This window comes from Phaethon lepturus, unplaced genomic scaffold (genome assembly GCF_000687285.1).
Source record: "Phaethon lepturus isolate BGI_N335 unplaced genomic scaffold, ASM68728v1 scaffold23967, whole genome shotgun sequence".
Classification (NCBI taxonomy): domain Eukaryota; kingdom Metazoa; phylum Chordata; class Aves; order Phaethontiformes; family Phaethontidae; genus Phaethon; species Phaethon lepturus.
Window position 1 is genome coordinate 19,455 of NW_010550159.1, and position 15,476 is coordinate 34,930.

The 15,476-nt window shown below is 43.5% G+C and overlaps 1 protein-coding gene across 1 annotated transcript in view; it reads right to left on the reverse strand.

Moving 5' to 3' along the window:
- Positions 1-15,476, reverse strand: part of AMOT (angiomotin) — a 34,738-nt gene that overhangs the window by 14,355 nt on the left and 4,907 nt on the right. The window contains exons 3-6 of the mRNA XM_010290482.1: positions 10,886-11,339; positions 8,897-9,041; positions 7,414-7,506; positions 4,597-4,742 (exon numbers count right to left, since the gene is read on the reverse strand). Coding sequence (XP_010288784.1) covers positions 4,597-4,742; positions 7,414-7,506; positions 8,897-9,041; positions 10,886-11,339 — 838 coding nt within the window. The remainder of the gene's footprint in view (positions 1-4,596; positions 4,743-7,413; positions 7,507-8,896; positions 9,042-10,885; positions 11,340-15,476) is intronic.

Sequence of the window (15,476 nt, forward strand, 5' to 3'; positions counted from 1 at the left end):
TCCCCCCAGCCCCAGTTTGCACCCATTCAAGAGGGTGTCTGGCTTCTCCTTCCATCGCAAGGTGTGTGCATGAGGATGGCAAAGAACAGGTATTTATATCTTCTCAGTGGTAGTCACTATTTTTCAAAGCTGTCTGCTTAAAGCACTCATTAAAACAGCGGCTTGTAAGGTGGTGGAGCAAAGGACTACAAGTTACACTACTATAAAAAAACCCACAAACTTTTTTTAAGTTGAAGTGTGGTCTTCCATGGTAGGAATTAACCAGGGTAAGCAGAAATGACCAAGTTCAAGAAAAGTTCTGGAAATTCCTTCTTTTTTTTTTTTTTTTTTTTTTTAAAGTGTAAAAAGAGTAGCAATTGTACCCTCTACATCCAGCAGTTGTGGTTAGATAAAGTATTTGGCATCAAGCTCCCTCCTGCAATATTACAAGCCTGGTAAGGACTCACAATAAGTCTCAGGCTGGTCAGGATGGTCCTTTCTGTAAACCCAGCAATTCTGCCTTTGGCCCAGAGCAAAGCGAAGTTTAACCATCTGCTATATTTGCTGAAGGCTCTCAAGGTAGCTCTCAAGGCTAGCAGATGTTGGTTAAATAATGGTAACGTGGCTATTTTAAAAGCTTACACATACGAGCCATCTGTGACCATCTACCAGCTACAAACCTGCTGCACATCACAGCCATTCAAATGTTTACATCTTTGAGAGCATCATGGCAATCCATGCTCCAAAATGAGATTTTTTTCATTGCTTTATCTGCAAATATCATCATCACTAACCATTTCTGACTGTGATATAAGTTTTTAAGCCAACATGCATTTTACCGCAAATATATTCAATTTATCTCAAATTTTTGCATGTAATGAAAACGATCTGAAGTTTTGATTTTAAAAAACACAGACTAATACTTCACTAGAAACAATTTTAATAAGCTGTTGACTTATGCATGACTGTGGAACATTTACTAAAGGGAAGAATGAAAATGGTGAAGTGAAAATAGGGGTTCATAACTGGGTATCTTTATGTAGAGAAGTAGTAAAGTTTAAATATTACATATAAAACAGATACTGAGGAATTCTGTTCATAGGCATATTTAAGTTTGTTTTAAATACTCATGATCAGTCACCCTTTTTAGCACTTTCCAGAAATAAACTCCACTCTATCAAAAACTTTAATGGCAGCTTGTTCTAAATTTGAAGAGTCATTTCACCCCTGCTAACACACCAGGGGAAGTATTCTATGAATGCCTACTTTTGTTTCCAACTGCTTCACACTATACTTCTGTATCTCCAAGATCATTCCTTTCTCCCCCACGTTTAGCTTCCCTTTATCTCTTCCTTCCTTCTAACTTGGATGCTAAAATCCAATTATATATATAAATTCTCAAAGCTCCCTAGGAGTAGACAAATATCTACATTTTACAGATGGGTGGTTTTGTCCAAACTGGCAATTCAGGCAAAGGATTTTAAAAAGAATGTGGATGTTCCGATGCCAACGCAAAATTTAAATTCAGCTATAGTGATATATGGCTTATAGCTCTCATTAGAACGGAAATGTTCTTTTTATACAGGATCTGGTGCATATAAGGCAGGGTAACTCTGCTTAATAGGAAGTCAAAACGGAAGGGGGAAAAAAAAAAAAAGCCAAAAACTTACATTACAGGATGTAACAACTGAAATACGCACACCCCCCTCAGGCCCTGAGCCAGAGTGGCTGCCAAACCTTAGCGTAAGAAACTCCACCCTCTTCTGCAGGGCTAGTTTGGAAATTCCTGACAATTACAGGGACTAGTAACTCAGATGAAGCTGGCAGGAATAAAAGAAATAATTGACAAATTATTCGTCATATATCTTGGTCACTGAACGTCACTAACTCAGGCTGACATTTACAGTCTCTTCTAAATGGTGCCCTGAGCACTGAACAGCTTGCTTGGCCGTCTTTCGGAAAGTTACCAAACAGCTTGGGGATTTGAGAGGTTCCTACAATTTAATACTAATGAGGCAACAAATGCCTTATAATCCTAAGTATTTCATTAAGAAGTGATTTGGGAAACCTGCAAAAGTGACTCTTCAGCCCTTCTGTTTCCCCTTATTCCCCCTCACCTCTAGGAAAAAGCAGAGTTAATTCCTGCTCCCTCACCGAGACGCTTCCATATTTATCTACAGCAGGAAGGGTGGCACTTCCTGCGCACCCTGGGATTCGAGCAAAGGTTGGATGCAAATGACCGCAGGCCCTCGTGCAGGGCATCTCCCTCTAGATCAGCATACGTGTGTTTTTTAAGTTATCGTGCAATCTAGCCCAGAGTTACTTACCTGTTTTACTCTTCTACCCGGGCAGAAAGAAATGCTCTGCAACAGCACTGAACCCAATTCTTTAGTAAAACGAGAGAGGTCTTTTGAAAAGAAAACATACAATTATTATTACGCCTAAAGGCTTGAACTTTACTGAGAGGGAGCCAATATTAATGCCTGCACAGAGGTTCAACCTAGCCAAGTGCTGTGCGTGCTGGACCCAGCTGACCACAGCCCCTCTGCACACGTTGACTCCAAGCATGTGAACAGTTCCAGGGAAGCCACAAGGATGTCCTGGATACTTAAAAGTCAGTCACACATCAGAATTTTAGTGTAGTAAGATGCTGAAATCTGAATGAAAGCCAAAGAGCTCCAATACATTGCAGGATCAAATAACAGAATAGTTTTAGGGCCGAAGATAATCATGTCACGTTTAAATTACTCTATAACCTAATGCTCCCTGTCCCCCTGGGCAACAAAGGTGCAAGTCAGCCTTGCCAGGAGATGCTGCAATTTTACTGAAATCAATGGACTTGTCAACTGCGTGCAAGTCTGAAAGTGGCCAGTGACATTTAAGCATTCCGCAGACTCTGTTCTTCTTTTTTTATTATTATAATTTGTGTTGCACAGAACCTGGTTCCCCGGTGACGGTCACAGCCTGGTGATGCTAAGTGCTGTACAAATGAAAGCTCCCTGCCCTGAAAGCTCACAGCCCGAGTCTGGGACTGGAGACAACAGACGGAAACACACGCGCAGGGCTGGCCACGTAGGCAGCCTCTGGGTGAGCATGAACGGCAGTAGGCTCTGTGGTCTAGCCCCTGCCAACCATGTTGTGAGCATCACAGCAAGGGATGCTGCAAAGCAGCCTTGCCAGTGTTTGCAGTGAAGGTGAGGACAGTCTGGAAGAAAGCAGAGAAGTGTTTGTTTGGGGTGGAGAGGAAGGGGTGGCTGGAATTTGAGAAGGGCAAAGGTAGAAGACATCCTTTCGGCAACAAGGGGAGGAGACAAACAGGGCTGGGTAAACAATGAGGGGCCTGGAAAGCAAAGAGGAACTGCCCGAATTTGATGTGGTGGAAGAAAGGAAAGTGAGGTAGAGCACTGGGGAGAAAGGCTAATAAGGTATGATGGCAGGTAACCCTGCAACAGCATCCTGAATGAGCAGAGCAGATCCAGGAGGGGAGAGATTAAGAGAGTGCTTCCAAGAAGCTGAAGAGAGTAAAAGAAGGATACTGCAGGGAGCAAAAATTAAAGACACCAGGGAAAGAAACACAGGAAGGTTCAGGTGAAGGGCTACTGAAGCAAATGCAGAGCTTAGAGAAGAGCAGGCTAAAATTAAGGCAGTTACCTCTGTACCTGGGAGAGGAGGAAGGCAGGCAAGACAAGATAGGAGGATATTCACTTTGTATTTGATCATTCCTCCTCTCTTGAGCAGAGAAAGAACTAGAAGCAGACAAGGGGAGGGTTTGAGGAATGTCTCTGAAGACAGCAAGATGCAGGTGGATATAGGCACAGCGTTCAATTGAGGGTGATGGTGAGTGCTAGGAGGCAGGAAGATGGCAGAATTCAAGGAGAGAACAAATCTGCAGTGGAGGAAGTGTGCTTGGTCATGAGATTTCCTTCAGAGGCTCTCTATGGAGGAAGAGTAGGAGGAAAGGAAGCAGAGGCTTGGATTGGGAAATGGAGCCATTGAATGGAAAGGAGTAGGCGGGAGGAAAGAGGACGGACACTATGACGCAGAAGGGCAGTGAGGTGAGAGCCATGTGCGAGTGGCAGGGACAACGCTACAAAAGAAACTGCTGTGAAAGCTGCCCAGCTAACCAGCTCAGATGCATTATCCCCTCTTGGAAGGAAAGGGACAGAAAACAACCAGGGTCATGCCCAGCTTATTATGAATGCTGGGCACATACAGTGATCCGTGCTGTGCACCACGATAACCTGGTGTAAGCGGAACACCTGGCAAGGGGACAAGCTGCATTCATTTGATATTAGTTAAAAGTCCATCCAGATACAAATTGCTGCCAAGTTCAGGAGGCTGCCAGGGCTGGGATTTCAGTTCCAGCCCACTTTTATCAGTTGAAACAAAAAGAAAAGGAAACGTGGCTGCTTAGACGAAAGCACTTCCAAGGAAATACAGATTTGTGGCCTATCTGTGCACAGTTCAGTGGTTTAGCTAACCAACACAAAGCTAAGCTGATATAAACAGCTTTGGAGCAAGCAGATTTCCTTATAATTTGCACAAGACAAACTCATTCTCACAGACGCTTTTACTGGAACACAGGCTACCCTAATTTCTCTCTCCCAGCATCCTTACCTCCTCCTCCAGTTTCACCACCTTAGCCTGAGCATTGTTCAAGGCCTGGTCTCTGATCTCGATGTGTCTTCGTTGGTCCTCGTTGGTGGAGCGTGCAGCAGCCAGTTCTATTTCCAGTTTTTCTTTTTCCCGCTGTGTTTCTTTGTCTATCAAAATGAAGTGAGAGTTATCAATGGACAGCACTCGTCCCTACCCGGCTTTCAGGAGTCTTTCACTTTAGAGGTGAAGGAAAGATTATACCGGAGCTTCTCACAAGAGAGAGAATGCAAATCTAGTGCTAAGGGGAGAAAAAAAAAGTACATGGCTTTCAAGGAAGAGAAGGACTTGTAACCCTGAAAAACAAGCATGGTACCTTCAAGCAACAATGTGCCACAATGCTAGCGAGAAGGAATAGAAGGTGCATCAGTCAGTACAGTTAGGTAATTTGCTCTCACTATGCAGATGATTAGTGAAACTTGGCACCTCTTTACCTCTGAGTTTTCAGGGGTGGAAAACAAACTGGGTAATTTTAATATTCCAGGCTGGGAAGAGGAGATGGCAGACTTCTGTGCCTGAAAAACTTGTGCTCCTTTTTTTTCCCACACTGACCCCACAAACAGGTAATGCTGTTCTGCCTGGGGCAGCTGTCCTCCTTCTCGAAGTAACACCCAGTTGTCCCACTTTGCTGGCAGTACCATCAGAGGAGTCAGAAAACAAGTGAGCAATGAGAACTCCTCAGTCTTCCTCTACTGCCCTCCAAAACAAACCCCTGGGCCAGAACTGAGGCACATGTATCTGCTCTGTCGCTGCTCACATCAGACCTGCAGTTCAAGAAAGCCTTTTGCCCAGCACTGCGCATTCATGTCTGATGCTTTTTAAAGCCACCCCAAGCAAGGCAGCTGGTCCTTTTCTGCTGCTGTCCAGAAAGAGCTGGATCTAGTGGTAGTTGCTATGCTGCGTGTTTTAGGGCAACTGCCTTCATAAAAAAATAAATAGGATAAAATAATTGGGGACTGGAGGAATTATCACACAGGGGTGTAAAGCAAAGCCACAACACAGAGCTGATGTCCTCTGTGTATGTTGTCATTCCCAGTTCAAGCCAACCAGCTACAATGATAACATTAACACACTTGCTGCATACATAACCACAGAATACTCCCTGGAGTGATCTACACCCAGCACTGATGACACCAGAGAAACTGCATTCCAGAAACCAATATCCCACGACAAAGGAATGAGGACAAGGAGTGGAAGGCTTGAAAAACAGGAACTAGATCCTGGGTGTTAGGACAGACTGCATATAGAGCACACAGGCCCATTTGTGCAAGCATGTGCATAACTATATTTACAGGACCACAATTATTCCCTTTCTTCTGCCAGCAGGGAGCCAGGAGCAAAGCTTTAGCAACACGGAGTAGCTAAAGATTCCCTTCTGCTGGGGAATCAATGCAGCCCACACACAGGTTGCAAAACAAACCTGTCCGCCAACAGCGCCCAGAACTCTGCAGAGCAAACCCTGACTGCACCTCAGAGCCAGCCTGTGACATAAGACACAAGGACAAAGGCTAATGCCACCACCTGCCTATTCTTTTCCCCATCTCTCCCATGCCAGTCTTTCTCCTCCACCCAAGAAATGAGCTGCTGACAGTGTCAGCATGCTAAAATGAATTGCAGAAAATGGGCAGAGATGAGACAGGGTGGCATTACTCCAGCAGGTATCAATCAGTGCCAGCAGTCTGTTCAGTAATCTGTAAGTCCTTGCAGCGAGGCTTTTGGAGGTTTTGCTCCAGACTTTTCCCCAAATGAGTACTGCTTCGCTTGACAAGTGCCTGCAGCACCCCTAGAAATGCTGGGACCAATGAAATGTAGCACTATGGTCTCCATGTTCATCCAAAAGGAGAAATTGAATGTGAGGCCTCACAGCTTTGACCTTCCCACCTCTCTGGGTGAACCTATGAACCTCAGAGTCCACCCAACCGGTTTCAATGAGAGACTAAACTCATAGACTTCCCACTACCACCAGGAGTTTTGAATCACACCCTGACAGCCATCTGCTTGCAACGTAAGCCACAAAGAATAAGCTAAAGACAACACAAGAGAGGGACACCAGCATTTGTCAGAGTATAAGCAGTGCATGTTACACCACAGAAAAACTCTATTTTGCAATTTTATTGCATTACCTTTTTATATAAGAATTGGAGAAAAGTGAGCATTGTCAGAAGGGTGGAGTACACTATCGGACGAGAGAAAAGTTGGCTCGCCGCCGTTGGCCTCAAGACATTTCAGTACAAAGGAAAAGCAGTATTTCACATCTGTCATTTTGGTTTGCCTTGTGATAGATCCACTGCTGTGGACAGAATTCATGACCCTTACCCAGCCCAGAATACTGCAGGCAATGTTCATCCCCTTTATTTTTGCTGAACTGGATAGGGCAGTGGCAAATTAAAGAAGAGGGAGATAGAAGACCTACCAGGTTCCAGTCCCAATGGCCTCAGCTGATGCCAGGCCTCCTGTCAGCCTGCAAAGGTTTAATTCCAAAGCTTTCAGGGGGCAAAATAGGTGGACAAAATGTCCTGTACACTAATTTTACAGTTTAACTGCAAACCACATTTCCTCCAAAATCTCTAAGAAATGCCATCAGATGGACTTTACATACTGACAGAAAAGGAGTTCTCGAATGCCTCCTCCTTTCTCCACTGCCAGTTTTGGACTGTCACTGCCCTGACTTCTGTCCTAGTTGAAAATTGACAGATCTGAACTATGCTAAGCTGCTGCATCGTTACTCTTCCCAAGATGGCCAGAGCATTTCTACTGACCCATAATGATTACGTAACTCACTTTGTGCAAAGAGTTGAGAGATGGTTTTCCGATTGTCTTCAGACCCCTCAAATTCCTTCTCCGCAAGCTGCTTATTGGCTGTCTCCATACGTTCTGCAAAATTTTTCAAGAAAAGGAACACTAAATAATTTAAAACTTTCAAGTGTTAAGTCACATCTGCTCAGGACACTTCTAATGCAAGGAAGGGGAACAGATCTCCTAATTATACACAGCCAAAAGTAAAAAGCTGTCACTCACTTCTGAAATGTTTCTAGTTATGTCCTTGAGAAAATATTCTCAATGAGACAAAACAGGTTAAATAAAGTTCCAAAGAAATTACTTTAGCCAATTGTAACACATAACAAGTTTATTTCTTCTATTTTTACAAACGTTAAGACACCTTATTTTTTCTACCCAAATAAATCTTACCATGCAGTTAAAAGATTCCCTTATAATTCTCTGCTAAATCTTAATAGTTAGAAGATTAAATCATTGTTGTCCAATTACTTGACTTTAGGGAAAAGTGTAAAACCCTAAGGAGAGCTTAACAGTTCTGCTGCTGCAGGCTGTTAGAAATTTGTATCAGTCTATGAAAATAAGAATGAAATGTTTATGCTGTGTTTTATTACAAATAAGATTACTTAAGGCAGGCCTTTGTGTACTGTCCTTCTCGATAGCAATGGGCATTGTACGGCCTTACGGCTTGGATGCAAAACAATTTCTGGGAACACAGTCTTAGTAAGAGACATGGGGCAGTGAGAGCAGATGACATGTAGGACAATCAGAAGGCTTTCATAAAAAAAATTAAACTTACTGTTTAAAAGACTGATTGTACACCTTTAAATACCTCAAACTGCAGATGTTTTTCACCTTTCAAACTAATGCTTAAACTTTTACCCACGATAAGGTCAAATACCATTCAACATCACTCTCCACTGCCAGCCGTTGTACTGCCTCAGCCTCTTAGCAAGAGCCAGACACTAATAACATCCCACTCTGGAAAAGGAAGGGAGATCCAAAAAGCCAGATGCCTACATTGATAAGGAATGACAAGACCTTCAGGAAGAACAGACAGTCTGCAGTTTGTACGTCAGCGCAAAAGGGTCACTGGACAGGAAATAAAGTGAACATGCCTGGTGTGGGATTAGGCAGTCAGCAAAACGTCTTTCCATTTGTATAAACTGAACAAATTGTACAAATTGCGTCTAGGATATAAGAAAGAATTCCAGGCTTGCATCTGGTTTATGGTATTCAGCTTATCACATGTTTCTTCTCAATGAGAAACAGGCTGGAAATGAGAGACTACAGCACTCTCCTAACCTGTCTTTTCCATACTCCCAGCAAGCGCTTAAAATCTCAGACTACTGAACATACCTGAGTACCCTGTCATATTCCAGCTGTGTCAACAGACACAGTGAATTCTGCAGCAAAACACTGTCCTGCCAAGTAAGTACAACAATAAAAACACAACAACATTGAAGAACACAAGTTTTACTTCATTCACCTCTTAGATCCCTGTTGAAATCATGAAGCCTACGAATTTCTCCTTCCAGCTTGTTTCTCATGGCCTTTTCCAGGGCGTCCCGCTTAGAGGATGACTTTTCCAGGTTTTTGTACGCCTCTGAAACTTGCTGAATCTCTGTTTCCAGCTGCAGTGGGAGTGAAAATAAGCACTTAACTATTTTATCACTAACAATTCTTTTCAGTCAGTCTCAGAAAGGAGATTACTTTCTCTCAAGTTTTCTTTATTGAAAGAACCTACACCTATACATTAAGTAAAATAACAGTCTCAGGTCTGTGATGGATCCTTCTGTATAAAGAATACCACTGGCCGAAACGAAGATCTGGACTCTCCTTCCAAGCTCTAGCTCTGTTTCCCCAATATGATCAGAGCATAGATATAGAAAAATGAAGAAGTGCAAATGTAATCTTTTTTTTTTTTTCCTAAGACTGGGGCAGTTTGGCATTACTGTTAATTTGGGCAAAAAGTGTTTATATAAATAGCTAATGCAATATCAAGTTGAGTAAGTAAAATAAAACAAGAAAGGCAGACAAAACTATGCTAAAAAAAATGCTAGCAGCAGTCCTGCATTACTGATGAACTCAGCAGATCTGTAATTGTTATGGTCCAAAATTCACAATAAAACCTCCTTACGTTCAATCTTTACACTTCTACAACTTAGTTGTGCTTTTAAATATTCAATTTACTAGATGGGCGGAGGGAAACATTTGCAGTAAAATATGTTTTATCCTTCCTTCTAGCCTTCAGTGTAAAGCTTCTCTGATCACCCAGAGCAGAAGGAGATTCACTTCTACCTCTCCTTACTAGGCATGGTTTTGCACTGCTGTGGAAGTATGGATCCACGTAACAGCAAACCCCATCAGCACTGTCTACAGCAAGTAATCAACAGGGGGGTGGAAGGAGTGCATTTTTATCCTTCTTTCATTATCAGGAAGCTGTCAAACATTTCTCTAAAGCATTTCCTGGCCAGGAACCTTCCAAAAAAAAAAAACCCAAAAACCAACAAAATGAACACATGTCCCTGGAAAGAGGTAACATGGGGAATAATGAGTGTGGAAACCCACACTGGTCACCTGAACTCAAACAAGTGTTATAAGCAGACACACGTTTTTATGGCCCTAGAAACTGTTCAGTGCAAAGAGCACAGCAAGGCCCACAAAGTCCTAAATTGCAAGTGGTATCAGCCTTTCCACAGCTGCAAGGCAAAAGCAAAGCTGACCTGCTGCACAACATTAAACCATTGGTCACCAAGAAGTTATGTCTATGAGGCTGCAATAAAAATACTCTACACATGCACATTAATGATGGGTCTCACTGGGATTTTTTTAAAAAATGTTTTAGCATCACTTAGTCTACTTGTTTTATAAAGCCAACGTGGCAAATAGCTCAATCCAAAACAAGATACTAAGTTTTCATGAAAGTTGTCTGGTGCTGAGGGAGTGACAAAAGAAGTGCTAGTTTTAGTCCTGCAGTCCAAATGTCTTTAATGTAGCCATAGCAGCAGTACTCGTCGGGCACACTCTCCTGCCAACCAGTTTTACAGCAATGTCCCCTGTTGTGTCCTTGAGTGACTATGGTCTCATGTCATTCCAAACAGGCCCTTCCTGCAGCCTCTGAAGTCTTTTAGACTGATGGGAAAAAGAAGCCTACTGCTATCCTGGACATAAGAACACTAGCTTTAATTTAACCAAGCAAGCCGAGCAGTCAGCTTCTTCCAGACAGTTGATAAGGATGCTCTTTTGAGCATGGTCAATAAGCTGTTAGAATAAAACTGAAGGCTTTGATTCTATCTTCTGACAAAGTTAAGCTGCTGCCCAAAGGGACAGGATACAGGCTAATCAATCTGCATATAAAAGACTCTAAAGTAGATAATCAATCCCTTAAGCAAGGAATGTAACAGTTGCAGATTAGATGATTGAATTATGGATGATATCAGACACAGGAGAGTGCCTGATATCCAAAAACACCCACCTTCTGCAGCCGGGCTACCTTCTCATAACACCCATCCAGCTCCTGTCGTAAAGACCGGTTCTCTTCGGAAAGGATTTCCACCATCTGCTGGGCTCTGGAAACTATGGCAAAAGGATCTACTTGCATCTGCTGATATGGGGAAGGTATCTGCTGAGCCCGGGACATTACTGAATAGGAATCGCCTTGCTGCTGCTGTGGGCCTAGGAAGGGCTGGCATAGCCGGTACAAATCTCCCTGATGGACTTGGTTTGACAAGAATGGCTGCTGGGTCCGTGGCAGAACACCAGGGTCTCCCTGGCTTGGAGTCAGAGGTTGCTGATGCTGGGAAGGGGACAGCCTGGATGGTGGCGGAGACTGAAGCAAAGTCAAAGATCCCAGGGATGTCAAGGAAGAAGTTGGACTGTGGTGGTGAGGTGGTCTCTGTTGTAACTGCAGCTGCACATCGGGGTTCTGCCTGGAAAACAGAGAGCAGAAGCTCCATCAAAGTCATGCGGAAGATGGTGCACAAACCCAGTGACAAGATGTGGGATGACCTGTGTAGCTCCTTTGCACAGGTCTTCACACACAAAAGACTCATATGTGAGGTCTTCCTCATTTTTATAAGTTTCTTTTGAAAAAATGCTTCAAAACCAAAACATTATCAGAAAACATATTCTAAGTGCATGAAGATCTTTCCTCTTGAGTCTATTTTGTACAGAAACACTAAGAGAAACTCCATCAATGACTACTGACCGAAATTATTTTTATAACTTTTCTCCACACCTAGTGGGTAAAACAGCTAAACTGAGGACTGTCAGGAATGGGCTGTTTTGTTCTGTCCTGAAATGCACTATCTCTTATGGAGAAAACAATGCATTTTCTTCTGCAATTCAGGATGCAGAGTGATGGGGATTGGCTAAGCTCTATGCTACTATGCCAGCACCACTGATTCAAGCTTTCTGAAACATCAACCAACAAGCTGCAGCCTGGTCAGATGAGACAGTTATAGGATGTGAAAACCAACCGAAGAATCAGAAGCAGCCTTTTGATTCGGAACCACCCCCAGCCCTATGCAGTAGGGATGTTTACTGCTCCTAACAATAACCTCTATAGGACACCAAAGACAGACCTAGCAATCTAGAACATGCTTGAGTCTATCACAGAACTAACTCCAAGCTACACCAGCTCATACTTCCCAGGCGCTGGAGATCCCCAGCTCAACTTCTGCTGCATTAGCCAAGTAAGAAATCCCTCTTAGAAGATTGTGTGGATTTATCGTGCTTGGATGACCTCAGGAAGCAGGTTTTGCTTCCTCCTCCAAAGACATTCAACCTTTAGCTTCTCTGGATGTTCTTTATTCTAACAGCTGAAGTCACTCCCTCTCCATGCTGCAGCCAGTCTCTTCTTAAGCACAGACCTCAGCCCGGTGCAGACCCAGCCCGGCAGTCCAACGTGTTGTGAAACACTCCTTCCGATAAAACTTCCCAGCCTTTGGGATGCAGTTCAACCCTGCAGCTGGAAAAGCACATACTGTTGTTCCACCTGGCCATAGCTGCCACAGAATACCCCCCTGGCTGTCTGCGTTCACAGGAAGGACCCTACGCGCTTCCTCTGCTGAGTGTGGTAGGGGTGCTGGATGTACAAGACAGCCCGCAGCATAGCTCTCCCACCACACCAGGAGCATTAGTGGTACGTCAACTGGCAACAGCAAGCATGAAGCTGAACTGGGAACTAAAGGGTTACAAAACGGGCTTCTCAGCCGATGTGCAAACACTCATCATCATCCTTCCTGTTCTCCGCAGAAAGAACGCATCGACTCTTCATACCCGTCCAAAGAGGAAACGTCTGCATTACTCACATCTGGCTGGCAGCGCGTGTAGAAGCTCGTACACTCTCAGTCCAGCGCAGGGTTCGCTATTTCAATTTCATGCATCTTAAGTCTCATCTTCCCTGCTTTCCAGCAGGGAAGGTGCATAGAGACACCTCCAGGTTGATGCTCAAATTCTTTAATGGGGAAAACAAATCTAGCCTTTGTCACTCAGGAAAAAACAAACAATTACTGCTCTCTTTCACACTCAGGTGACTGTGGTCCCTGCCAGCAACATCATTTCAGGAGCTGTATTTCCCCCGAAATGATCATATGCAGCGTGAGGATCTCAGCGGTCATGCAGAAGAGAGATGTGCAATTAATTTCCTCAGGAATGTTCAGTTTAGTAGCAGCAAATTTGGTTCTTCCCCTCCTGGGAGGTCAGCTCTACTTATCGTTTCATTTATTTCATTACCTTTATTGGCCAGTTCTCATAATGAAGAATGAGGCAAAACTGTCACGTGACATGCTCAAGGTCATCTGGATTATCTCAGGTGGTTTCTAGCTCCTTTCTTAGCTCACCCAGTTATGCGCAGAGTTAAAACTTTGCATCTTCAGAAACCACTTGTCTCCTTGAGCTTATTCTTTATCTAATGTCACGCACCTCTCTTTTGATGTTGTAGTCAATTAGGGAATGACCTTGCTGTGACATCTAATCTACGATGACCTACAGAGGTTAGATCAAAAGAGATACATTGCCAGTCTGCCTCACAGATGCAAAAAAAACGCCTTTCCAAATTTTGAACCTACAAAACACTATCTTTCAGTCTGAAAACAACCTGAAGCAGTTACTCAGAGAGACTGACTCCACTGGTCTCAGTGTGTTAATATTATAACCCTAATGAGGACTATTTAGATGCCCATGTTAACAATTTGAGCTATTTGACTAAAAGCGTCTCATTATTCTGCCATCAGAGACGCATGGGCAGAATCTTGCCATTTCTGGAGGACCTGAGCACTAATGAAAGGGACACAAAGGTGGCCACAGAAAAACAACAGCAGCAGCTAAATTCTGAAGGGACAGTCTTTGTACTGACATGCCTCGTAATGGCTTTTTTTTTAAGCCTATTGTAAAGAACAACTCTAGGAAATCATGGATGACTATTTCTAAACAAGATACATTTCCAGGATTTCCAGCATCTTGGCACTCACATCCGAAGCCTCTCATAATCTTGATATTATACCAGTCTTGTGGGTTCAAGCTAAAACATGAGAGCTGGGAGCCTCTAGTTCTGTTACCAACAGCATTAGAGCTTCCAACATGTCACAAATGCGTTTACATTCCCAGCAAAGTGAGATAATGCAACTAGGGTAACACATCCTATCTTTAAAAAAATAGAAAATTAAACCCTAGTAACCTCACAGTGACAATGAGAGCTTTTAGGATTTTGCATGCAAACTTTTACATACACGTTCAAAGAACTTTTTAGCATCCCCACTACTTTCAATTTTGTCTTATAAAATATTTATAATATATATATTTTGTGGGTTCAAAATACTTGGCTTGGAGATCCCTCAGATTAACATGAGAACTGCGGAATTTATTTCTCTGGTAAACCAATTTTAGACTGAGAGATCCAGAAAGGTAAATGAACACAACCGGACTTTTCAAGATTTTTAAGCCAGACTGCAAGATTTTAAGGTACAAATCACTATTGGGTTACCCTCGGGTAACCCTGCAGTAGGAATCAAAATTACATCTGAACTAACCACTTCATGCAAAAATGCAGAAAGACTCTCAAAATACGTGGAAAACAAAATTATGCAATGTCCTTCCATTTGCCTCAGTGTCATAAAGACCTGAAAACTCCAAATGCCGGAAAAAAGACTCAGAGTAATAATTCACACAAGTGTTTAAGTTTGAAAGCATAACTTTAAGGGCCACTTCATTTTGAAGACTGTATCACGCAAGAATCTCTGCTTCCCTTAGAGTCCCTGGCGCGTATCAGAGAAACACACCACGCGGGCCAAGTACAAACCTGGATTTATGGTTCTGCAACTACAAGGGTCACATTAGCTTTTAAGTCATGAAGACAGAGATATGCAGTAAGGGCAGCTCTGCAAGCAAACCTAGCCATCAGGAGTCCCGAGGCTGCCAGGATTGCAAACATGAAGTCACGCAGAAGATCTGCGGGTAGAGCAACAAAGTGGGGAGGGCAGAAGAATGAAGAGATCAGGAAAGGTCTCTGGCTCGTTAAAATTTTTTCTGTCTCCCCAGCTTCTCCTGCCTGGTTGGTGTTTAAGCAGATAAAGTTCCCCCCTCTTCCCCGGCCCTCCTGCACGAACCGGGAAACACTGCCTGCAGGAGGGAGCAGACTCCGCTTGATTAGACGGCTGAAATCAAACGTGCGTTTTTCTTCTGCGTCCTAGTCATACCTGATTATCCCCCACTTTGATGCTGCTCAGGGGAACGCAGTGCACAGAAGTGATTTACTAATTATGGGACAAATTCTGCAGGTCTCCTTCTCAAAAAGGTTCTGTGAAGTCAATGGGATTAATCACCACAGCAAGAGCTCAGTCATTTGGGCTCTGAACAGGGGACGGTGCTTGAACCAGAGAGACAGCGAGCTTCCTCTGCACCCAAAGCTGTACCAACACGAGCCCCTTCTCCCCCGTCTCTCGCCGCTCTGCCACAGGAGACCTTGCTACCCCACTGCACGCTGAGCCCAAGGCACTCATCTTCTCCTCTTAGACCTGAAGGTTTGTTTTCATCACCAACGCTAAAGTGCAGTTGAGATATTAGGG